The sequence below is a fragment of the Camponotus floridanus genome, unplaced genomic scaffold, assembly GCF_003227725.1.
Source record: "Camponotus floridanus strain SB8 unplaced genomic scaffold, Cflo_v7.5 scaffold90, whole genome shotgun sequence".
In the NCBI taxonomy this organism is placed as follows: domain Eukaryota; kingdom Metazoa; phylum Arthropoda; class Insecta; order Hymenoptera; family Formicidae; genus Camponotus; species Camponotus floridanus.
Window position 1 is genome coordinate 533,850 of NW_020229861.1, and position 25,830 is coordinate 559,679.

The 25,830-nt window shown below is 29.2% G+C and overlaps 1 protein-coding gene across 3 annotated transcripts in view; it reads right to left on the reverse strand.

The window, feature by feature from the left end:
* The window catches only part of LOC105249612 (connectin), a 265,723-nt gene that overhangs the window by 27,835 nt on the left and 212,058 nt on the right, over positions 1–25,830 (reverse strand). For all 3 annotated transcript variants that reach the window (XM_025414897.1, XM_025414898.1, XM_025414896.1), the window contains 2 exons: positions 6,426–6,995; positions 3,750–4,243 (listed from right to left, as the gene is read on the reverse strand). In XM_025414897.1, coding sequence (XP_025270682.1) covers positions 3,750–4,243; positions 6,426–6,988 — 1,057 coding nt within the window. In that variant the 5' untranslated portion in view covers positions 6,989–6,995. The remainder of the gene's footprint in view (positions 1–3,749; positions 4,244–6,425; positions 6,996–25,830) is intronic.

Sequence of the window (25,830 nt, forward strand, 5' to 3'; positions counted from 1 at the left end):
TTTCAGCAAATTTCATGAATTTATTATGAGAGAACCTAATTTTTTGAAATATTTTTACCAATTTTTGACATCGTAGAGTACTAGTCTTCACCTTTCAAATCCATTTTTGATTGCTGCTTCACGATTTTTTTTCACTGAGATATACAGATATGAGTTATAAAATTGTTATGAATCCAATAAGCCATTCCAAATCAACCGTGTTACCTCTTCGTTTTATCATGAATTAAAATTTTGGTAAAAACAAATTTTTGAGCACCACATGTCATTTTTTGAAATTAAAAATGGCACATCCAAATATGGTAGACAAAATCACAATAAAAAGGTATAAAATTTATCAAAATATGCAATTGTACCAGATATATTTTTACAGAACTTTTTTCGACAACCGAATCTGATATATGTAAGCCTTTTCAAATTTCAAAACGATGGATCTGCCATATTGATGTTTATGTAACTTTTCTTTAACGTAAATTTTCTTATAACTTCATACTTGTATATCTCAGCGAAAAAAAATCGTACAGCGGTAATCGAAAATGGATTTGAAAGATGAAGACTTGTACTAAACGATGCCATTGGCAGAAATATTTGAAAAAAATTAGGTTCTTCCATAATAAATTTATGAAATTTGCCCAAATTGCCATTTTTGGACTATTTAACTATAAATTACTCGAGAACGTGTTAGGAAAATTCTGCGGCCAGATTCGTTATCAGCATCAAAAAATCTATCAGATTCGCCTACTCTGCTTTTTGTAACTGATCCTCGCAGGCCTGTGTAATTTAACAATTTTCTAAATGAATTTTTCAGTTATTTTTAGTATTTATTTATACAAAATTAACAAAATTTTACAATTTTACCACAATATTAGTATCTACATTCTGACATTTCATTATTCTCAATAGGTCAATTTCTATCTCTATTAACCTGGCAATTTACTACGAAAAATCGATTTCGTGCATAATTAAGTGTTAATTAGTTATTATAAGCGTGAATTTGTTGCTCCAACTCATTAGTAAGAAAATTATATTAAAGGTAAAGATGTTAGCTTATTAAGCTAACACCCCCCCACTTCCGAAAAACAGAGAATCGCAAATCAAAAAATATACTAGAATTTCTTGTTAATTAGTTGCTCAAAGATACTGTAAATAGATTTTGAAAATATTAAAAGTACACCAAGTACAAAAGTATATGACATACTATACACAAGTAAAAGTAAAATCATTAAAAATAAATAGCTAACAATATCAATTCGTTATAAAATTGTTTCTTGCATTAAAAAAAATAATTCCGAAAAAATCATTTCCTAATTTATTGCTTATAATTTAATTTAAAAAATCAACCTCAAATCAAACGAGGTGATGCTAACTTGCTTACAAAAGTAAAGTATGTTAACCCAATTAATTACTTCCATTTTTTAAAATGTTTCCCTAATTTGTTGCTCTGAAAATATATAATATTGAACTTGTTGCTCAAAATTTGATTTAAAACAATCAAATGAATAATGATACGAGTAGCGAGCTATTAGATTGGGGAGAAAGTAATCCGGATTTTTTCGTGCAAAATATATATTAAAAAAATGATTACATTTTTCAATTAAAATAATTGCCATTTGACTCTACTATCTTTTGTCATCTTTTAGGCAAAAGTTGAATATTGATAAAAGACCAGCTCTTTGGAAAGAATTCTTCGACTTATTCCTCGATTTCAGTGACATTTTGAAGCGTTATCCAAACCGTGCTATATCGATCAAAACAGATAATAATTTGAAGATGACCCATCTAATGAATGAACAGGATACAGAAGGATTTCCTAATCCAAGTCAATTAAGGTGTTTACGATTATTGTAGCAATATAAAATTGGATGTTGTTTTTAGAATGGATTTAAGTCGGTTGAGACGTAACGACACGAATTATCGAATAATGAGAATCACAGTGGTGATTGTTTAATGTTGATTATACCGAATCTTCTTTCAATGCCTTCTTCTGTTTTCATCTTCATTGATCGTTCACGACGCGATTTATCTTTGAGGATAAAATTTCCTTTTGAAGTGTCTAAACTATCTTTTATATATACAGGGTGTATCTGAAATGATGCACTAAACTTTAGGAGCGTATTCTAGACGTCAAATTAAGACTTTTTTTTTCTCATGAACATGGGTCCGCAAATGAACCCCTCTCCGAGCTAAAATTTGAAAATGTGTGAAATTGACCAAACACCCGCAACGCAAATTTATTTATTTCTCAAGAAAGAGTGATAGATAACGTCAAAATCTTTTTTTTTTTAAATACAGCCAGACAATGATAAATATGCATTTTATCTAGCATCTTTTGTTAAATCGAAATACACATACATATATGACAGACAAAAAGGCTTGTTTGCAATAATTTTAATATAGGATAAACAACTTCAAAAAAAACAAAACAAAAGTTATTAACAAAAATTATTATAGTATGTTATATTGCCATTTGTCCGTGATCCGAATTACTTTCTCCTCAACCTGACTTATTGTTTTTAGAATATATAATATCGAATTTATTGCTCAATATTAGACTTAGAAAAACCTGATACGTTAAATCGATTTTTCTAAGTTAAATTATTCACGTTGAACAAATTAGAGAAACATTTTAAAATGAAAATAATAGCAGCAACTAATTGGATTAATATATTTTATTTTTCTAAGCAAACTAATACCATCTCTCGTTGAGGTTGACCTTTTTAATTAAATTATGAGCAATAAATTAGGAAATTAAGTTTATTTTGGAAGTATTTAATGTAGGAAGCAATTTTATAACGAACTGATATTGTTAGCTATTTATTTTTAATGATTTTATTTTTATATGTATATAATATTATATATCATATTGATGTGCTTTTAAAGTAGCATAAAATTTAAATTTTGAAAATTTAAAAAAATCAATATTTTAAAAATCTATTTGCATTTTCTTTGAACAACTAATTAGTAACAAATTCTAATATATTCGCTTTTTAATTTGCGATTCTTTATAAGTGTTTTTTGGAAGCGGGTATGTTAGCTTAATAAGTACCTCTACCTTTAACATAATTTTTCTGTTAATGGATTGGAGCGATAAATTAGCACTTAATTATGCAATATATTTAAACTCAATTTTTCGTGATGAGAGGGCCAGATTAATAAGGGTCAAATTTCTCTAATCAATTATTAAACTAAAAATATAATTGTGCCTTTTTACAATATAATAACTAATTTTATAGTTTATTAAGAACAATCAACAAAATTTAAATTTTATGCTACTTTTAAAATGGCGATGAATCATGTGACTTGAGACAACTCAATGTCAGTATACAGGATGGGGCAATAACTATTATCATCTTAAATATCTTCGAATCTGTAAGGTGTAGAGGAAAATGTTTCAAACCAACATTGTACGGTATAAAAAGCGCTACCATATAGCGATAAGTATATTTATCCAGATGAAGGCGCTTCGGAGATATCAAGATCATCTTTATTTTTTTTAATGGTATGCTATACTTTTTTATCCTTAGTTCGATCATTAAAAAAAATAAAGATGACCTTGATATCTCCGAAGCACTTCCACCTGAACAAACATACTTATCGCCATATGATAGCCCCCTTCATACTGTACAAATTTGATTTGAAACATTTTCCTCTATACCTTATAGATTCAAAGATATTTAAGGTGATAATAATAGTTATTGTCCCACTCTATATACTTATACTGTGCTTTTAAAAATGACTATCAAAATACTCACCGTTCAGATAAAAGTGACTATTGATGCCGTAAAGATTGGTTATGATAGGTTTAATATTATCAAAAGTCATGGTCTTCAAATTATTTATCCTCAAATCCAAGAAGTAAATACCAGGTGCACCAACCAGGAAATCTTGCGGCAACTTGACTAGCAGATTCTCGCTGAGCCGCAGCTTTTGAAGATTGTGCATACCATCGAATGCTTTTTCAGATATATATGTAATTGCGTTATGACCAAGTTCAAGCTCGATTAGCTCCGGCATTTCGGCAAAGCTCCGTCTTCCAATCATGGAGATCTCATTGTTGCTGAGGCCGAGACATTGCAGATTGCGCAAACCATAGAAAGTTTCATGCGTAATGCTCGTGATTTGATTGTTGTTTAGCTCAAGCTCTTGAAGTGAATTCAAATGCTTAAATGCTTTATCGTGCACGATGCTAATATTGTTATGGTTTAGAGACAGCTTACGCAGGTTCGGCAAATTCACAAACGTGTCTCTGTAACAATAATTTAAATTGTTGTATATGTATGCAATTACACACACATTTTCTAAAACGCACATTTTTTAAGATATTAAATCATTCCGAAACTTCTCACTGTGTGTGCGTGTAAAAATATGTTATAAAAATTGTTGTTTGTATACAATGGATGTTAAAAATTGTTGTTTGTGTACATGTATACGCGCGCGCATACATTATATATTTTGTATATAAAATGTATACTTATAAAAAATATATTAGTTTTATTATATTTAGTTTTATTTTACATACTATGTTGCAATATTTTTTTAAGGATGTTTTTTGTACATATTTTCAAAATATTGAGAATTTAATGGAAATTGTACAGAATGTCCTTACATATGTTTATAATCTTTAGTGCAATTTTTAAATCGATTCACTAAAGCGTTCACAAGTTATAAGGATTTTAATTTGCACCGAATTAATATGTGTTCTTATGGGAAACGTATAACATCGATTCAAATAACAACAACACATGCAAATAATATTCAGAATTTGCTTAAAATTTGCACAAGTTTAGATACAGAGAAAATATTTGGTCAAATAATATAATATTATACATATAATAATATACAAGTACTAACTGATTAAAAAGATATTAAATATAATTCAATATGAAGATAGCCATGTATCTGTCACAAGGCGAAATTCTCTGCCAAAAGTTAATCATTTGGATTAACAAAATTCGGAAAATTTCAGTTAAAACGCAATAAATATTAAAAAATACATCTCTGCACTGTAGCTTAGATAAAATTGTAATATTCCACACAATTTTTTACTCAAAATACACCAAAAGTGGATATTCGTCAATATTAATGTTCAGCTACTTTTTGCTGGGATTGTACATACAAAACATCCTTAAGTCATTACTTTATTTATATATTATCCTGTATGCGTATTATTTATATATTATCCTGTAAGAATGTGTATAATTTATCATATCTTAAAAATACTCTCTATATCATTTAGATTTCAATGCTGTAATTTTTAAATAAGAGAAAATAACGGGATAAAAGAAAATAAAAATATGTATAACATAATGATACCAATGATAAAATTAATAAACAGTACGAATAATAAATAAATATTTGTCTGAATAACAAAATAAAAATTGATCTAAATAATGGCTATATATATCTGCTACATAAACTAAATTTCGATTTTTTATGGCCAGCCTCTCTAATGACTTGAACTTTGACATGTGTTATGTATGTGTGTTTGTGTCTGTGTGTATAATCATAAGTAAAATTTTATCTTTTCTTTAAATGACTTTAGCTTGTGATTTATTAAAGAGTTATTAACGAATAAAAATTCATACAAAGGGAAATTCAAACGTAAACTAATAATGCAAAATTTCATATTGAACTTATTCCATTGAAATTGCTACATATATATAAACGGATACACAAGTTTTATACAAATTGTTCAGTAATCTTAAGAATTGAAAATAAAAAATAAATACATAAAGAAGAAAGAAATTTCACAAAAATTTACAACTTTCTACGAAAAATTAGATTTGTTTTGTTACCGATGTTTTTTATATAAAATAAGGTTTATAATTTTACAACTTTCTATAGGTTGAGTAAAGTTTACTTCACACTCTTAGTGTGAAACAAAGTCTATAATCGTAAGTCTGTAATCATAAGACTCCACATTTGCAACTTTTAATACAAAGTAAAGCAAATGTAGACAAAAGTAGACCTCTAATATAGCAAAAAGTTACAAATACTAAATATTAGAAAGTTACAAACTTATGTGGGGCTGTATAATTATAGCTTTATTTTGAAAGCAGCGAGGAATAAGTGGATTTCGTTTTGAAAATGTACATAGAATTATATAATTATATAATTATAAACTTCACACCAAAAATATCAAAGAACCGGAATAGATTTTGCAAATTCACGCGAGCAAATTTATGTGAGGTTCTTTTTTATCTATACAATCTTCTCAATTTTTGAAATTTTCGTACATCCAGTAAAAAAGGCTCTAAATAAATATAATAAACAAAGAACGGCTTATGAAGTTATTCAAAGTCATGATTTTGATGAAATACGTCACGTAAAATCGTTAGAATTGACTTTGTCAATCCAACTATTTACTCTAAATAATTACTTATGTTAATAATTTTATTGATTAATTATTAACTGTCAACTATTCATACCTATTAATCTCGGAAATGCGATTTTCATCGAGATCGATGGCGGTAAGATTCCGCATGTTCTCGAAGGCGTTTTTGTGTAGCGTGATGATCATGTTGCGATTGAGATTGAGCTTGACGATACCGTTAAGATTACTAAAAGTGTGCTCGACGATCTCATGAAATTTTGCATACTGGATTGCAACGGTGTGCAAATTCTTCAATTGACGCAGCAGTTCAATAGGCACATGGTCGAGACTGTCGGTCAAGCGCACCGCAAACGTCAGTTCTTCCAGATGGATCTGTGACGTAAAGTAATTCCACATGGGATCGTTACGTTCGAGTTTACTCATCACCCAACAATTGGCAGTTGTAGCATTTTGTAGATCATTATTGTTGCAGTAGCAGTACATCGGCGCCTGCTGAACCTGAATGTCACAGATATTTATCTGTTTTATCTCTTTTGTCTCTTTGGCAATGATCTTTTTTTTGCCGCGTAATTGCCTCGTCACTGCCTGACTTGACAATGCAAGTAAAATTGTCAGCATTAACTGAAGAATGATAGAAGTATAGAGAAATTGGCGCATTATGATTCTGAAACAAAAAATGAAAAGTTTTGCTTGTGAATATTATGCTAAACTGTAATTTATTAATTACACAGGCCTGCGAGGTTTTTTTTTAAGATGCAATAGTGATTTCCGAAGTAATTTTGTGAGCTGAATTCGAATCTGACCGCCGAATTTGCGTAGCACGTCACGTTTTTGAGTAATTTGTAATTGAATGACTCAAAAATCGCTCTTTTGGCCAATTTCATGAATTTATTGCGAGGAAACCAAATTTTTTGAAATATTTCTTCCAATGACATCGTATAATACTCACTTTTACCTTTCAAATCCACTTTCAATTAGCGCTGCATGATTTTTTTTCGCTGAGATATATAAGTATGACGTTGTAAGAAAATTTACGTTAAAGAAAATTTATATAGGCATCAATATGGTAGATCCATGATCTTGAAATTTGAAAAGACTGACATATGTCAGATTCGGTTGGCCAAAAAAATATTGTAAAGAAATGTCTAATACAGTTGTTACACATTTTGATAAATTTTTCTAAATTTTATGCCTTTTTATTGTGTGTTCTATTCGCCATATTGAATGCGCCATTTTTAATTTTAAAAGGTGACAGAAGATATTTAAAAATGTATATTTTTACCCTAATTTTGATTCGTAGTGAGACAGAGAAGTGGCACGCTTGATTTAGAATGGCTTATTAAATTCCTATGCATAATTAGTCTTATAACTTGTATATCTGAGCGAAAAAAAATCGTCCGGCGGTAATCGAAAGTGGATTCGAAAGATGAAAGTGAGTACTATACGATGCCATTGACAGAAATATTTCAAAAAATTTGGTTTACTCACAATAAATTCATGAAATTGACCAAAATAGCCATTTTTGGGCTATTCAACTACAAATAACTCAAAAACCTGACGTGCTACGCAAATTCGGCGGCCAGATTAAGATTCAGCGCATAAAATTACGTTAAAAATTACTATTGCATCTTAAAAAGAAATTTTGACTCCCTTTTTTGCAGGCCTGTGTTATTATATTAGAGATTATATTAGAAGATTTAAATTATAATATTTATTACTAACTGTTGTTTAATTTCTCAGATATAAAATAGTTTGCAATAACTCGTTATATAAAGTTTCATTGTACATTTTTCTCTATTTGTAACAGATTTTCTCTAAATATAATAATATATGCATTTCTTCATCGCTATTAATTTCCCGAACAGATTTAAGTGCGAATAATGAACGACCGATTACTGTCAAAGCAGCAAAACGACTCGTTAAGGATTGATTTCCGCGTTATTCATATTAAAGTCGATATAACGTGCCAATCTTCGATTTTATATCATAGAAAGTTTGCTCGACAGCTTCATTACAAGCACGTCGATACGTAATGGCATATTATTTCCCCATTACAAAAATGCTCTTTAGAGAGAAATATTTTTTATTCTCATTCATATGTAAAAAAAGACATGGATCCATTGCTGCATCAATAGATGACATTTTAATGTAAATAAAAGTTACCTTATAATCGAATATTGTGTTTTCTCTAATAAATATATAATCGTATATCCATGAAAGGACTTTAATACACATACATCTCAATTCTTTAGAAATTGAAAATAATGAATAATCAATTCAATCTTTTCCATTTTAATTTTTTGCATACTATACATCACTATAATGACTTTCCTTTAAGCGGTTGTTGGAGGGCGAATCACTATTATAAATATTTATTTATTTTTATTTATTGAATTATGTTTACCAAGAAAATTTGTACAAAAGTATCTGTAAATCTGTACAAAATACTACACTTAAGTTTCGAATAGAATCAGTTATCAAAAAAGAAAAATCTGGAAAATAATTACATACATATAAATACATTTTTTTTTTATTCAAGTAAATCACGTGGCATCCAATAGTTTCGCCAAGTATATAAAAATTTCTTTCTGGAGTAACAAGAAAGAGAAATGACATTGAGCAGTTAGGTTATTGTATTTAAGCACTGATTTAGTGCTTAACAACAACCAAGTGGAGTTATTATGAATATTGTAGTATATTTAGACATCATCAAAAGGTAATAAATATTATAAAACTTTGAATCTGCTTTAACATATTATCTTGTATATTGATAAATAAAATCAGTTATCATTTTATAGAAAGTCAAGAAGAGAGAGGAATGAGATTTTTCCCATCTTTAAGTGATAATAAAAATAAAGAACAATAAAAAGTATCAAGAGGACATATTGAAGATATTTATATCTGCTGGTCACCAGTCTCTAAAGGCCACCACACCAGCTTTTCTGTAACATATTATATTTAATATTGACCATAAACTTTAACTCAAATATAACTTTAAACTATAGTCAACGCATAAAGTTTATACATTGCGTCATGTTTTTTGTTACATTACTATTTCCTTTGTACATTGACTAAAGTTTAACATTACATATGAATCTAGTTTGCACTTAATGTAACATGGAAAAGCTTAGCTTAGGTTGAAGTTTTGAATGTTCCTGGGGCGATTTTTAGAAAGTACATATAAATAACAAAATACATCATATACTGGGTGTTAAAAAAGTCTGGACACGTTCGAATATCTCGAAGGAAGAGTTTTACTAGAAAGTGTTTCAGACAAAAGTTATATGGGTTCAAGTGGGACATAACATGGTACCATTGGTTTGACTTTGAAGAGTTATTTGAAGGTCACATGAAGGTTACCTTCAATTTCTTAAATGGAACTTATTCTTTCTCATTACATATTCTTGTAACTTATCTCAAGAGCTTTCCAAAACATTATAATAAAGTATTTTTTCATTGAGTATTTTTCGAGTTATGGGGCTTAAAGTAATATCTTAATTTTATATAAACCATAAAATATCTAGTAAAACATTCATTTTTTAATTATTTTACTTTAATACTTTTATGTATAAAATAATGAGAGGAATCGATTGGTGTAAAGAAAACACATAATTGTTTCGAAGAAAAAATATGTAATTTGCAATTAACAATTACATATTTTTTCTTAAAAACAACTATGTGAATTGTTTCAAAGGAAAAATATGTAATTTACAATTAACAATTACATATTTTTTTCTTGCTAAAAATAACTATGTGTTTTCTTTACACCACTTGATTCCTCTCATTATTTTGTACGTAAACGTATTAAGGTAAGATAATCGAAAAATGAATATATTTTACTAGATATTTTATGGTTTATTCAAAATTAAGAAATAATTTCGAGCCTCATAACTCGAAAAATACTCAATGAAGAAATACTTTATTATAGTTTTGGAAAGCTCTCGAGATAAGCTACACGAATATGTAATAAAAAATAGGAAATTCTATTTAAGAAATTGAAGGTGACCTTTACGTAACCTTCAAATGACTCTCCAAGGTCAAATCATTGCCACTATCTGATGGCCCCCTTCAAGCCATACAATTTTTGTCTGAAACATTTCTTTCTAAAGTGCATAGTTTATGAAATATTCGATCGGTCCGGGACTTTTGGGACATCCTGTGTATATATATATATATGTATATATATATATATATATATGTATATGTACATATAGATTGAAATTATTTGCTTTAATCCAAGAATTAAAATAATAAAAGAAATCATGTAAGAATCATCATCAATGTTATCCCGTGCAAAATGTTTAGATTATCTGCACATAGCGGAAACTTACATATTTAAAGATATCTTTAATAGCATTAATAAAGGCCGGACTCAAGGGTAAACTTTGAAATACACTTTAGATAATATTTGGGGTTCTGAAAAAGCAATTTTTTAATTCAACAATTTGTAATAAAACTTGAAATCCATTTCAAATCAGCTTTGCCGATAATTGCCAAATGTACATGTATAATGTATTTAACAACAGAGTATGATCAGCACTGGTAAAAATTTTTTTGAAGTGGTAATATCGATTTGGAAGCTTTCTTTGGTAAATGTATTCATAAAATTAAGATATGTATAACATACAAATAATTACTTAAAAATGAATGACTATTGATACACACACACACACACACACACACACACATACACACACACACACACACACACAATCATTCTGTTTATTAATTATTATAATCATGCTATTCATCAATTACTATATTTTTAAATAATGATAATGATTCGCAATAATATTTTCAGCAATAATATTTTCAAATATTTTTGACACTAGAGTTTACTTACGAGTTACGTCTAAAGTTAAAAACTAACTTCTTACTATCTTTAAATATAAAAGTTATTATAACAATTTCCTCAAGTTCGAAAAAGCATCACATGATAAATGTGAGATATGTTGTAAATTATATATCAAATTGCAGATATGATTAGAGAGGAAATATGCTAACGTGTTTCGCTCTTTCGAGATACTCGATTTACAACATATTCTATTTACATAATAATAATATAGTGCGATGATACAAGGATATGCAATAAGCTTGTACGTACCTTTAGATACATAGTCGGTGTAATATAATATGTCGAAAATTGTGTGTATATGATTGTACATATTGTTTTACGCATACATATATATATGCATTCTCCCCCCCCCCTCTTTCTCTCTCATTCTCTTTCTCTTTTTCTCTCGCTGTGTATGTTGTATTAATTCTACTAGACTTATTTAATAACTTATTCTTAGATTTATACGATAAAAATGTTTTTATTATTATTCCACGTTTTAAATAAATATTTTATATATCAATACAATTAGCGCTATACAATTTATTATTAGATGGATTACCAGTGTTTACTGTAGATAATTTCAAAATTATCTAGATAAAGATAAAGATAAAAATCCGTAAATTTATCTTAGATGAGATAAAGATGATTTTGCTTTTACTTAATCTAGATGAAAGATGAGATGATTATTGCGATAATCTAGATAATTATCCAGATATTTTTGTTTATTTTATAAGACTATAAATATTTGTAAAAAATGTGACACAGATTATCCATAAATGGGATATTAAAATCATAAACACATATTCTTTCTCTTTTCCTAAAGAATATTTAAATAATAACAAAAAAGTATATAAATGATATGATAAATATTTATTTATTAATTTGTATTTATAATATATTTATAATATAATAATCAATGTGTAACAATATATATATCATTTTTATAAAATATACATTAATGCATTGCACAAATTTAAGTAAAAACAAGTACAAGATAAAGTATATTTGTAATATTATTTTCCAAATAAAAAATATATTTTAGATATTTTAAGATAGATTTTTAGAAACTTGTCTGGAAAACTCTTTTGCATAATGAAAACGTCATCTTAGACAATTTTTAGATAAGATGACATATATTTTTGACCTAAGATAAAGATAAAGATACTTTGTATTTCTTCATCTAATTAAAGATAAAGATGATCTATTTCTTTATCTAGATAATTATCTAAATAATTTTATCTAGATACCAGCAAACACTATGGATTACTATCATACATTTCATCGACATTTCACTAACATCATCTTGTGTTAAGTAAATTCAATGTAGAAATATAATTCTGTCGAAGATGACGTTAATAATGATGATAATGACGTCTATTAGAGGGAAATTTTCATATTAAGCTTCTTATCATAATATCTTTACGCTTAATAGCATAGAGGAAGAATAAAGACATTATTATTACATAATTTAGATTCAAGCTATCGATTAAGCTTAATAAGAATCAATCGACCTAACCGTTATTGAGAATTCGATATCTAATTGTAAGGTGCTCCCAACTGGGCGGCTTGTATACATAGATAAAGAAGTGCCTCACTGTTGCTGCGTGCGATATTTGTTGTGCGTTACTTAGTGCGAAATATTATCTCGTGATTACTAAGTGTCTTTTGATAATATGAATCACATTAGGCTGGATTTTTGGATAATATTCTTAATAAGATTGACATTAACACAATTATCTCCTTCGTCCAGATAAAAAATGAGATTTATCTGTTCTCTTTTTTTCCTTTAATTCTTCCATAATATTCTCTTTTAGCGCAAAAGTCGATTGAAATCTACTTAACTTATTTTCAAGTTGATCAATTTTATTTGACAAATATTGAATGTCAAATTTTCAAAGGTTTGTCAATCTGACACATTTCACACATTTCCTTATGGAAATTAATAAATTCTGAACGTATCATCTTTTTAAAATTATCGAGAAAGGTGGAATTGATATATGGATTTGATATTCGGTGATACGTTATAAACGAGTTTCAATCTGTAAATTGATCATTTAAATGAGAATGATGGTGCAGGAAATACAAACAGAGTGAGATGCAAATTATTATATTTTATTGAAATTATATATTTTATTGAAATAATGCTAATCCTTGCAGACTTTTCTCCCGTTCATAATGATTAAATAATTGTTGAAAATAGGAAATAATACAAAAAAGAAAGATCAAATCGAGTTTAAATAAACAGTTGAAACAAAAGAAAACCCATCCTATCCTCAACCGACGTTTAACTGAGACTGATATCTTGTTTTTGCAAGATAATAATGTTGTTGTAAGCATCGAGGAAAAATATATATAAGCGAATAGAAAGAATACGATGGTACGGACAACGAGATGACTCACGCAGCAGTGGCTGAGAAAGAGATTTTGAAATTGAACCCTAGTAGGGCCCCGATATCCTTCCTTTGCTTGGGAAAGACTTATGGATCTGAAATGGGATAAATCAACGTGCCCTGAGGGTTCTGGATGACCTAAAAAAGGAAGATGATACTTCCAAGGGAAGCAGAATTGACGCATTTCAGAAATAAATATTCGATCAGGATGACCGAATTATAGATCATTCATATTGAGAAAAAAACATTTATATCTGTTTTATCTATTCTTATTTATCGAAACAAATATTTCATAAACTCTGATGAATTACATAGCATGAAACATTGAAATATCGATTACATTAATGTGTAATACAGTGAAACTATTTTATACTAACAATAACTGTGTTATAGCTTTATATTTAAAAACAACGCTAGGAAAATAATTTATTGTAACTTTCTCTGCCAATTCGACAGAAAGAGTAACATGTGTAAATGAAAATTTCAGCGGAAAAAGGAAATATTTCTTTACTTCGAAAGAACAAGATTATATATTCAAATTTTCTTGAAGATAAGATTTTAAGATTATATATTATTACCATTTAATTTAAAAAATTATATATATATATATATATATATATATATATAAATTTAACGAATATTATTTAATCTAATTCAATATATGTATATTAATTTACACATATTTGTGTGTGCATGCGTGCGTGCGTGTGTATGTGTGTAAGACGTGCAAAAAGTCTTGGAATCTTTAAATATCTTAAAAAATAAGCAGTTTTAAAAAATATTTAATATAAGAATTATATAAAATGTATTAAGTGAGGCATTATATTAGTTCGACTTGAAATAACTTTGTTAATGTGATACTAAAAATTAAGATGAAACTTATGTAAAATTCTGAATATCGGAGATAGATTTAATTGCACTTATTTAGTTTATTAATATTGTATAAATTTAAATATAATTTAATATTATTTCTTATATCATTTTCATTATAATGATTGACAAAGGAATGTTATATTATCATTTCTTATAAGATATCATTTTCTTTTGATAATTTGAAACTGTCAAAATAGGGAAGATATTTTTCTAAATTTTTAAGTCATATATAATTTTCTTTCTCTGTGAAAATATCTATATTTTAAATGCATATATAATTTTTCGTCGATATTCGCCTAATATTAAAAACAGATCTACTGAATCATTAAAAATCTTCATTTTTGAAATAATATTATATTGATTATATTTTTTCTATCTTTTATTATTTATGAATTTATTTATTTTCCAATAATATTTTTATAATAACAATCTTAGAAAGAATCCATAAAGTTAAGATGATTATAAAGTTATGTACTTTTTGAGTGAAAACAAAATCATTATAAATAATTAGAATCTTTGTAATTGTTGTAGGAATTATATATTCTTAAAAATATATTTCGAATAAAATATATTGAAATTAATAAAATCTTCTAACATACAGAGAATATGAGAACTTAATCAATTTGTTCAATTAAAAACTATTCCCCCCACTTTTTGTAGTTGTTTTCTTTCCTCTTATACACATATACACGCACGCATAATACATTTAAAATTTCATTTATTACACACACACACACACATATACAGGGTGTCCCATTCTAAGTGTCCACCTCAAATATCTCTCTCATTTTTTATTTTAGAGAAAAATGGTTCAGATATGTTTTGTATGGTTTTGAGGAGGCCATAAGATGGTATCATTGATTTGATTTTGAAGAGTCATTTGAAGGTCACGTGAAGGTTACTTCAATTTTTTTAAATGGAACTTCTTATTTTTTATTACATATTCTTGTAGCTGACCTCGAGAACTTTCCAAAACACTATAATTAAATGTTTTTTCGTGAAGTACTTTTCGAGTTATAAAGCTTCAAATTTACAAAATTTTGATAAACATACAAAATATTTCGTAAAACATTCACTTTCCGATAGTCTTATCTTACATGATCAGTCAGTCAAGGCAGAATCTTCTTTTGTGTACAATTACTTTAAGTGTTCAAAAACTTGGTCATTTACTTGTATGCATAGCTCTAGTCTATGGTGAAAGTCGTCCCTAACTTTTTCAAGAACATCTACATTAATATTTCTGCAAGCCTGTCTGATCCGGTTTTTCATATTTTCAACGGTTGTAGGCTTTTGCGTATAAACTATATCTCTAATGTAGCCCCAGAAATAAAAATCTAGGGGCGTCAAGTCGGGTGACCTTAGGGGCCATTCTTGAACTTGGCTGCCCATACCAATCCACCTATTCGGGAATCTATTGTTTAAATATTGTGTAACGGCTCGAGATCTATGAGCCGATGCTCCATCTTATTGGAATCACATTCGTCTGACTAAATCATTGTCGACATATCTTAAGAGGTTGGGCAGGTCATCTTGAAGAAATCTTAGATAGATTGCCGCATTGAGATTTTCTTCAAAAAAATATGGACCAACAATAACATCTCCCAGGATGCCTGTCCAAACGTTAATGGACCACTGCCGTTGGAACTCTTGGCTTCTCTGCCAATGTGGATTAGCATCTGAATAATAATGGCAGTTATGTCTATTAACGCCTCCTCTATTACAAAACGTGGCTTCATCAGAAAAAAGCGTATCAGCAATGAACCGGAGATTTTGTTGGATTTGATCTCAGCCCAGTTACAAAAACATACACGGCGTTGATAGTCCCTTTCTTCCAATTGCTAGATACTAGAGTTAGATAAATATGATATGGGTGAAACTTGTTGAGCTTGAGCACACGATTGGCTGTTGATTTAGATATACCGTGTTGCCTCTCAATTTGTCTCGTAGAGATTTGAGGATTCAAAGCAACGGCACCTATAACAAATTAATGATGTGACTTCATCAGGGCCCGATTTTCACTGGTTTCTTCTAAGAAAATCCTGTTCAGCTCTCTGTCGCAGAATCTTTTTATTACTTTCCTATCAGGATGGCGTTTGTCTAGAAATCTTTCAGTATAAAGCCTTTCTGCTGCCGAGTAATTATTCCTGGCCTCACTCAAAATGCGAATCATGTCCACAATTTCATTTGGTGGATAAACAGCCATAATTATAAAGAAAAAAAGCGCCAAAATTCCTGGTCTTATCAAAAAAAAGTCAATGGATAATAATATGCGTCTGTCTGACTTCGCCAAAATACCGAAAATTGCCCAAGTAAGAAATTTGAAACAAGACTCTTGATATTTGTTTCATTAAAAGAATTGACAATTGCACTTTCACAATTGTTATAATTCATTGATTATCAGGCAATATAGGATCTCGCCTTGACTGGCTGGATCATGCTCGGATCTTGCCTTGACTGGCTGGATCATGCTCGGATCTTGTCTTGACTGGCTGGATCATGTAAGATAAGACTATCGGAAAGTGAATGTTTTACGAAATATTTTGTATTTTTATCAAAATTTTGTAAATTTGGAGCTTTATAAATCGAAAAGTACTTTACGAAAATACATTTGATTGTAGTGTTTTGGAAAGCTCTCGAGGTCAGCTACAAGAATGCGTAATAAAAAATAAGGGGTGCCGTTTAAAAAAATTGATGTAACCTTCACGTGACCTTCAAATGACTCTTCAAGGTCAAATCAATGGTACCATCTTATGGCTCCCTCGAAATCATACAAAACATGTCTGAACCATTTTTCTCTAAAATCAAAAATGAAAGAGATATTTGAGGTGGACACTTAAAATGGGACACCCTGTATATGTATACAGGGTAGACAATTTTAATTAATACACGCGAATATCTCAGAAACGCTGCATTAAATCGAAAAATGTTTCAGACAAAAGTTATATGGCTTGAAGCGGGACATAAGATGATGCCATTAATTTGATCTTGAAGAGTCACCTGAAGATCACGTAAAGGTCACTTCCATCTTTTTAAATGTGAAACTCTATATACTTTGGCATATTCTTCTAGCTTGCTTCAAGAGCTTTCCAAAATACTATAATAAAATATTTTTTCATTGAGTACTTTTCGAGTTATGAGGTTTGAAATAATATCTTAATTTTACATAAACCATAAAATATCTAGTAAAATATTTATTTTTCAATTATCTTACCTTACTACATGTATGCACAAAATAATATGAGAAATCGATTGATAAAGAAAAAACATAGTTATTTTTGAGAAAATATATGTATTTATTAATTGCAAATTACATATTTCTTCTCCGAAACAATTATGTGTTTTCTTTACATCAATCGATTCCTTTCATTATTTTGTATAAATGTATTAAGATAAGATAATCGAAAAATGAATATTTTACAAGATATTTTACGGTTTGTGTAAAATTAAAAAATTATTTCAAGCCTCATAACTCGAAAAGTACTTCAAACCATACAACTTTTGTCTGAAACATTTTTTGATTTAATGCAGTGTTTCTGAGATATTCGCGTGTATTGATTAAAATGATCTACCCTTGTATGTAGGAAAAGAATTTTTATAATTAATGGAGATAATTCCGGGAGAACTTAGGAAAGCAGGCTCAGGGGCTAGAAACGATCAAAGACACGTCAAATTCTAATAGAAAAGGAAATTTATTATACTATATATCTCGAACTGCGAACTGTATTCCGTCTACTGTCTGATTCTGGTGGTCCTTCTCGAGGCGTCATATATATACCGCAATTTTGTCGAGTCATAGAGACATCTCGAAGTTTCGACCGCTGGCAAATGTCTTTGTATCAAGTTGCTATCAAAAGCTCTTGTTCCACGTCAAGCTAACGGTCTTATTAAATAAACACTGATTGTCGACACAACTTTCACCGATTCCACATGTATATATGATATATGTCTATATATCTGAATATAAAAAAACGTAATTTGTTCTTATATAATTTTCTTCCACTACCGTTTTTCTAACAATTTAATTGCGAAACTCTGATCTAAAATTATCTTATCTTAATATCATAAGTAATGATCTAAATAACAACTTATAGTGATGGCAGATGATATTGTATAGCAATCCTTTTGTCGCGCAATAACATTTGTTCGCAAACTTTTAGAACTTGAATGATTTTAGCGTACACGTGGCGCATTTGCGAATTTCGTGAACTTTCCTTTGCTGTAACTCTGCTTATTTAATTATTGTCAGAGCAGCAAGCGAAGGCTTCGACGAAAAGCCACGGATCCACAAGTTTGAGATCAATTTGAGTTTTGTTCAATTTTCCTGATGGTTTCCTCTCTCTTCTTGTTTTCTTATTCTTCTTCTTTTTTTTTCATTAGTTATCAAAGTACGTGTCCAGCACATAAATAACATATTTAGTCATCAGTTATTCTACTGTAAAGCAAAACATCCATTTGCGAGGTGTGAAATTTAATTTCCGAAAAACATCTGTAAAAAAAAATATTTGTTTACTTGTGCACTATTAAGTGGTTACTGTTATCTTCGAGAAGGAATCCCTATCTACAATTATGCATTTAGACAATATCGTCATTGCTAGAAATACATATATCGGGAATACCTTTGAAATATCCTTGAGTTGCTTTGTTATATGACGCTGGATGTCGAAATGTCGTCAGTTTTTATTTTCAAAAAGAGCAAAAAATTATAAGAAAAATTATAAGAAGCTAACAAGTAAACCTATCTTTGTGTTACTCACTTATTTCATTGAAACTTACAATTAATACACTTGCAGAATGATTAAAAATAACAGACACGTATTTTTTTATCGGGCCAATTTTTAAAGGTATTAAACTACTTTTTGTATTTATAAATACGAATAATTAACTCGTTGTATTTAAATTTACGGTATTAGAGTTTATTCGAATTGTGGATAATAAGGAATTTTTCATGTTACTGAAAGAAAATCCGATGTAAGAATTATAGGCGGATCAAATATAGCGACCTAATAAAATACTTGTTTTGCTTTTTATCGAATTCAGGTATAATCAATGAGTAGCTACTCTCATTTTTTAAAATTATTTTTCAATATACTTTTTATATTTTTATTTATTTATTTTATTTTTTTGTATTTACTTTATTTTTCACACCTTTTCTGTGTTTTTTTTCAGGTTTTATATTTTTTATAAAACAATATGCAAAAAAATTCTTTTATATAAAAAGAATTTACACATCAAACACACTTTATGACTGTTTTATTATTGTATAATGCACAGAGAAATATCTTTACAATTTTTAAAACAATAATATACGAGATTGTCAAAGTCAAGTGATTTTTCTTGTAAATATTTACTTGTTGTAAATATTCACTTTTTTACTACGCATATTTAGACAGATTTATACATTGAAGAGAAGAATAGCTAATTAAGAGACAAATGATAATTTGATAATTAATTCCTTGTCAAGAGGTAATTTTCGACGTCTAATTTCGAAGATACCAATAGCCGTTATAATGCATCATAACAAATATTTCTACAGATGCCTTCCGGGAATTCTCACATCTCATGAAAATTTGTTTAATTCAGAAAGATATAAATATTTAATCCCCAATTGTGTACTCTTAATCTTATATATCAATTTCTATACTGTATTTATATATCATTTTCTATACTGTTGCGCCTTCCAATTAATGTCGATATATAAAGATTCATTCATCATTTTTATTTACTAGTTACCCTTTTGCTCGTAAATAAAATATACCTTATTTAAAAAAGAAATAACAATAACTTTAATAACTTTAATAATGTTAATAAATAATCTCAACTTTATATAAATTTCAATTTTGTATAAAATTGCACAAATACAAATTTATGTACAAATTTGATAAATAAATTCGAAACAAAGAACAAAAAATTAGCGAAATAAATGTATCTGCATTGAACTATCGCAGTCAAAAATTTTAATCTAATTTTATATCTGTTCTTGTTTTTGATTTGTGAGTGCAATTAATGAGTGAACGAGATATTGAAATCTGTCTCGATCAGAGAACGCAAAAATATAAATCAAGTTCTATAACGTATAGAGAATACAATATTATTGTTTTATTAAAAGTTTTTTCCTATAAAAAAAATAATTTAAAATTAAGTACTGAGCAATTCATGTCGTAAATATGTCTATATTTTATATATTATGTCTATATTTTGTGCACATTCGTGTCATTAATGCCTTTTGCCTAAAGGTATCTACTTTCGTGATAATAATAATTAGATACATTATCAATATCCCGTTACTTGTGCATTACGATTGTTGGTTCAAGAAATATGTACATAACTAATATGGAAAAAAAGCACACATAAATACAATAATTGGCTGTAATATAGAAAAATTTTAGAACTTTTAAAAATTCGATATCGATTGCGCGACATTGTGTCTATCTACATTTTCTTATTAGAAAGATTCCATAGCTTATGTATATTCATATATGTATAGATATACTATATATATTTATATACATACATATATGAATATATATGAACATATTAAATATGTAAATATTCCTTGGATCAGAGAAGTTATGGTGTAAAAATAACTATGTCGCGATGTCTAGCTGTTATTGACTCTGGAAACGGCTTTTCAGACGAGAAAGCATTAATGATACCAAGTATATGTCTATATTTTAATCTATTAATTAATCTATTAATTCATCTATTAATTACATATCTTTTTAAGGATAATTTTTTTTTCAAAATTAGAAGCGAATTTTCAAGTGGTATATATCAGAATTCGCGGTTGAAATAAATCACAAAACTGGCAAATATCGGGCGAATGTAGCTGTTACGTAACCGCGCCGGATGTAACATATGCAGATAACGCGCGGAAGTTTTAAACAGCGCACTCTTGGGGCACTCATAATACTACGTGAAAGTGCGCGATAGCCGCTATTTTGTTTTGTACTTCTTTCCGATTGCGAGCGAAGCTCGTCTTGGAGGGGTACCGCATGTTGCGTAAAGACGAGGTGCGAGTCGAGGGACTTTGCAGTGTTGTTTCGCTATGTTTGCATTTAATTTCAACGCTACAGAATTGCTACTACTTTGGAAAGTTAATACTCTTACGCGACGGTGGCAGTTGCGTTAAATTACATTGATTCGCCCTACGTTGCGAGCGTTTAATTACTTTACAGTTATGACGATATACATTTCTTTACAATTTAAACATTTCTCAAATAATATTATTCTTTGCTACGTTTTCCTTCTTAATTTAATGGATACATATTTTTTCTCTCTTTTCCCCTTTCTCTTTCTCTCTCGCTACAATTTCCGATAATTTCAACCTAAAGCGACACGTATATCGAACCACAAATGATAATGGCGCACGAAAGTGGTACTTGCTGCTACAAAAGACGCAATGTCCGCAACGTCACGATGGAGGTAGAAGCATATGAATATGTACAGTATGTCGGTACGTTTAATATAACTTTGCAGCTGGCCGAAGTTTCGACACAACACGATTGCCACACGTCGTCCTGTGAAAATTATCCACGACACCGCGGTCCATTCGGCGTGCTCGCTCCGTTTCTGTATGCTAATTGCGCCTTGATGGAATTCAGACCGCACTCAAGCGGAGAAAGAGAGATACAGAGAAAGAGAGAGAGAGAGAGAGAGAAAGAGAGAGAGAGAGAGAGAGAGAGAGAGAGAAAGAGAGAAAGAGAGAGTGAATCGCACGTGTAATGCAAGTTGTTTATTCCGAAAGTTAGGCGAATCGAGAAACGTCACGAATTTAATCTTTCATTCAGTAATGTCCCTTTCAACCCTTATCAATTCCTTTATGCTATATTGTTTTCAACTAGCCAAACCATAAATCTTGTCCTTCTTCAGTCTTTTTTACCGGAGCTCTTCCTGACATAAAGTCAATCGCGAAATGTTACGTTTGAAGGTAGATATAAACGAGCAATTTGTCCATTTTTCATTTTATTTTTGTAATTAAAGAAGAAATGAATGAGAAAGGGAAAAGTGCATATAATCATGTTGGTTTCATAGATAGCTAAACAAATATATTATCGTGAATTAGCAAAGTGCACTGATAAAAACATCGATGGTAAAATTGACTATAATTGCATGGTAAAAAAATTATAGTTAGGATATTCATTTTTATAATAAATTTTACTATAATGCTGGTAATATGAACTATATACGTACGATACGGAGAAACAATGAAACTTTTTACTATAATTTTATAATAATTTTAAATATCATATAAGAAAAAATGAAAGAAAGGAATGATACATATAATTTTACTATTCATATAGTCATTGTTAATTAAACATTAATAATGGTAAATATTACTATATTATTATATTTCGTTTAGATATTAATATAATAGTAATAAATGAAAAAAATTATAATAACAGCTATATCTAAATAATACGTGGAACTTGATAAATAACACATTTAACAACATAAAACTTATTTTTTGGAATGATTGTACATGTTTCTTTGCTTGCCGTTATGCGGCGCACTTTTAACTTTCGCATATTCAATATTTATATTCATAAAATATTGGATATAAAGGACTAGTGTTAAACACGTAAGATCTAAAATACATTTTTTTCCTCTTAGCAATAGTGCGAGAAAGAAGATGCTATTCACACGCAGGTTCTCTGATTGTATACATGTGAGCATCCTCTTTCTGACAGATCACTGCTTATTAGTTTAATTTCAGACAAACTAAATTCAAAATAATTTATTTAATAATCTGGATTCCTTGTTGGAATTCAAAATATTAAATAGATTATTTGAAATTATAGACGAAAAAAAATTTTAAACGACTTGGTGCTGCGTATATTAAAAATCTGTAATATACGTACGTAATCAGTGTTTGCTGTAGATAATTTCAAAATTATCTAGATAAAGATAAAGATAAAAATCTGTAAATTTATCTTAGATGAGATAAAGATGATTTTGCTTTTACTTAATCTAGATGAAAGATGAGATGATTATTGCGATAATCTAGATAATTATCCAGATATTTTTGTTTATTTTATAAGACTACAAATGGGATATTAAAATCATAAACACATATTCTTTCTCTTTTCCTAAAGAATATTTAAATAATAACAAAAAAGTATATAAATGATATGATAAATATTTATTTATTAATTTATATTTATAATATATTTATAATATATTTATAATATAATCAATGCGTAACGATACATATATCATTTTTATAAAATATACATTAATGCATTGCACAAATTTAAGTAAAACAAGTACAAGATAAAGTATATTTGTAATATTATTTTCCAAATAAAAAATATATTTTAGATATTTTAGATAGATTTTTAGAAGCTTGCCTGGAAAACTCTTTTGCATAATGAAAACGTCATCTTAGACAATTTTTAGATAAGATGACATATATTTTTTACCTAAGATAAAGATAAAGATACTTTGTATTTCTTCATCTAATTAAAGATAAAGATGATCCATTTCTTTATCTAGATAATTATCTAGATAATTTTATTTAAATACTAGCAAACACTGTACGTAATATATATTATAGATTTTTAGTACTAATAGTGAATTTCGGAACACTACGTATACCATAACCATATGGTTACATGAAATGGATATTATGATTTTACGAACTATATTTTCATGTTATATCAACTATATTTTTTGTAGTAAAATGCACTATTATATATGCTTGGCGCCTCAAGATACTATAAATTATAGTGAAATTATGATAATTTTAACTATAATTTTTTATCAGTGTGTGTTTTTAAATAAATAGAATTTCAATCAAATAACGATTTAATAATTTACCACTAAAAAAAGCCGCTTTAAAGCTACTGAAGATATTTTAAGCCCGCATAGCGACTACAACGGTAATACGCTAATACGATGCAAATTAAAATCGCTTGATAAGTTTAATTAAAAGCGTTCGCAAATCCAGATACTGTATTAATTCATTAATGAATTCGCGATCGCGGAGAGAAATTCACGAAGGATAGCACTTTCCCTTCATCTCCCTCTTGTTCCCTCCAATCAACGCCGAGGCATAATGTAATTGGAAAATTTTCACGGACGTAGTGATGCGTTATGGGAATTGTTCCATATTTTTGATGCGCGCATAAGCACGATTTCATTATGCTAATCATATTTCGATTACGATCCGTTAAATTAATTAGACTAAAGAATATTTTAACGGCTCGTATATATAATTATTTTAGAATAGAAATATCCATTATAATTCTAACAGGAAAATTCGAATGTAAAAAAAATTAGGATCATCGTATATATTATCTTCTATTATTTCTCCTTTTCCAATATCTCCTCCGATGCAATATCGAGAACTCACTTATGACGATGAGGAGACCTAAGCGATCGAAACGCGCGTATTGTACTTTTATGCTAATGAATGGTGGCGCGATTTGCCCTTTATTACAGACTATAGATCCGTACTATGCAAAAGAAGGACGCAATATGTTTTTGGAATGCTCGAATGCAAATAAAGTAAAGAAAAAAAAGAGTATGATAAAGGAAGGGAGGATATTCTCTCACGTGACTACGATCTAAGGAGAAAACCACTGTATAACTATGACGAGAGCTTCTTGAGATTATGCCTAGACATGATCCCGCATAGATCGTAGGCTGGGAAGGGGGAGGGTCTAGCTAGCGTATGCAAATTTCCCTGGCAAACTGCTTGGCATTTGCATAAGCTTACAGATAACGACGCGTTAGAAGTAGGAGTCTCTCCTTCGGATTCGTTTCTGCGGCTTTCCCGACTGAAGAAAAGAGTGCGGAATCGATCTTCCCGAACATCGGCCAAGAATAATTTAACGGAGCCGTACTCGCAAGTTGTTAATGTCTCGAAAAATTCATCAAAAATACCGATATTGCTACGAAAATTAAGTTCGTATTCTATACGACGACGACAATAGCCTCGCACCTCATCGACTCCTTTTTAAGCTTCATGTTTTTTACAGCGCGTCGTAAAAGAAAATAGAGAACGGTAGCTGAGAAAAAATCGAGAACGCCCTTATCGATAATGGTATGTGTCGAGGGCGTCCGTAAAGGCAGTTCGTTTATCGAGAAGATATGGAAGACACCTGAACTAGATGTATAGTTTGACGTACCGAGCATATGACGAGCTTTTCCTCGATCAAGGAAGCGAATATGGGCAAGAGCTCGATCAGCTATGGCGTCGGAATTCAAATACCAAGGTAATTGAGAACGGTTTTTTTAGAAGAATGATATTTCATGCTATACAAAAAAATGTACAACAAAAGAAGAACGATAAAAACTTGACGGTGTAAAATATATTTTGTTGAATTTATATTATTAACCCTTATTCCATATACGGAGGTCATTTCTGATCTCATGAATATTTTTATAGCAGTACACGT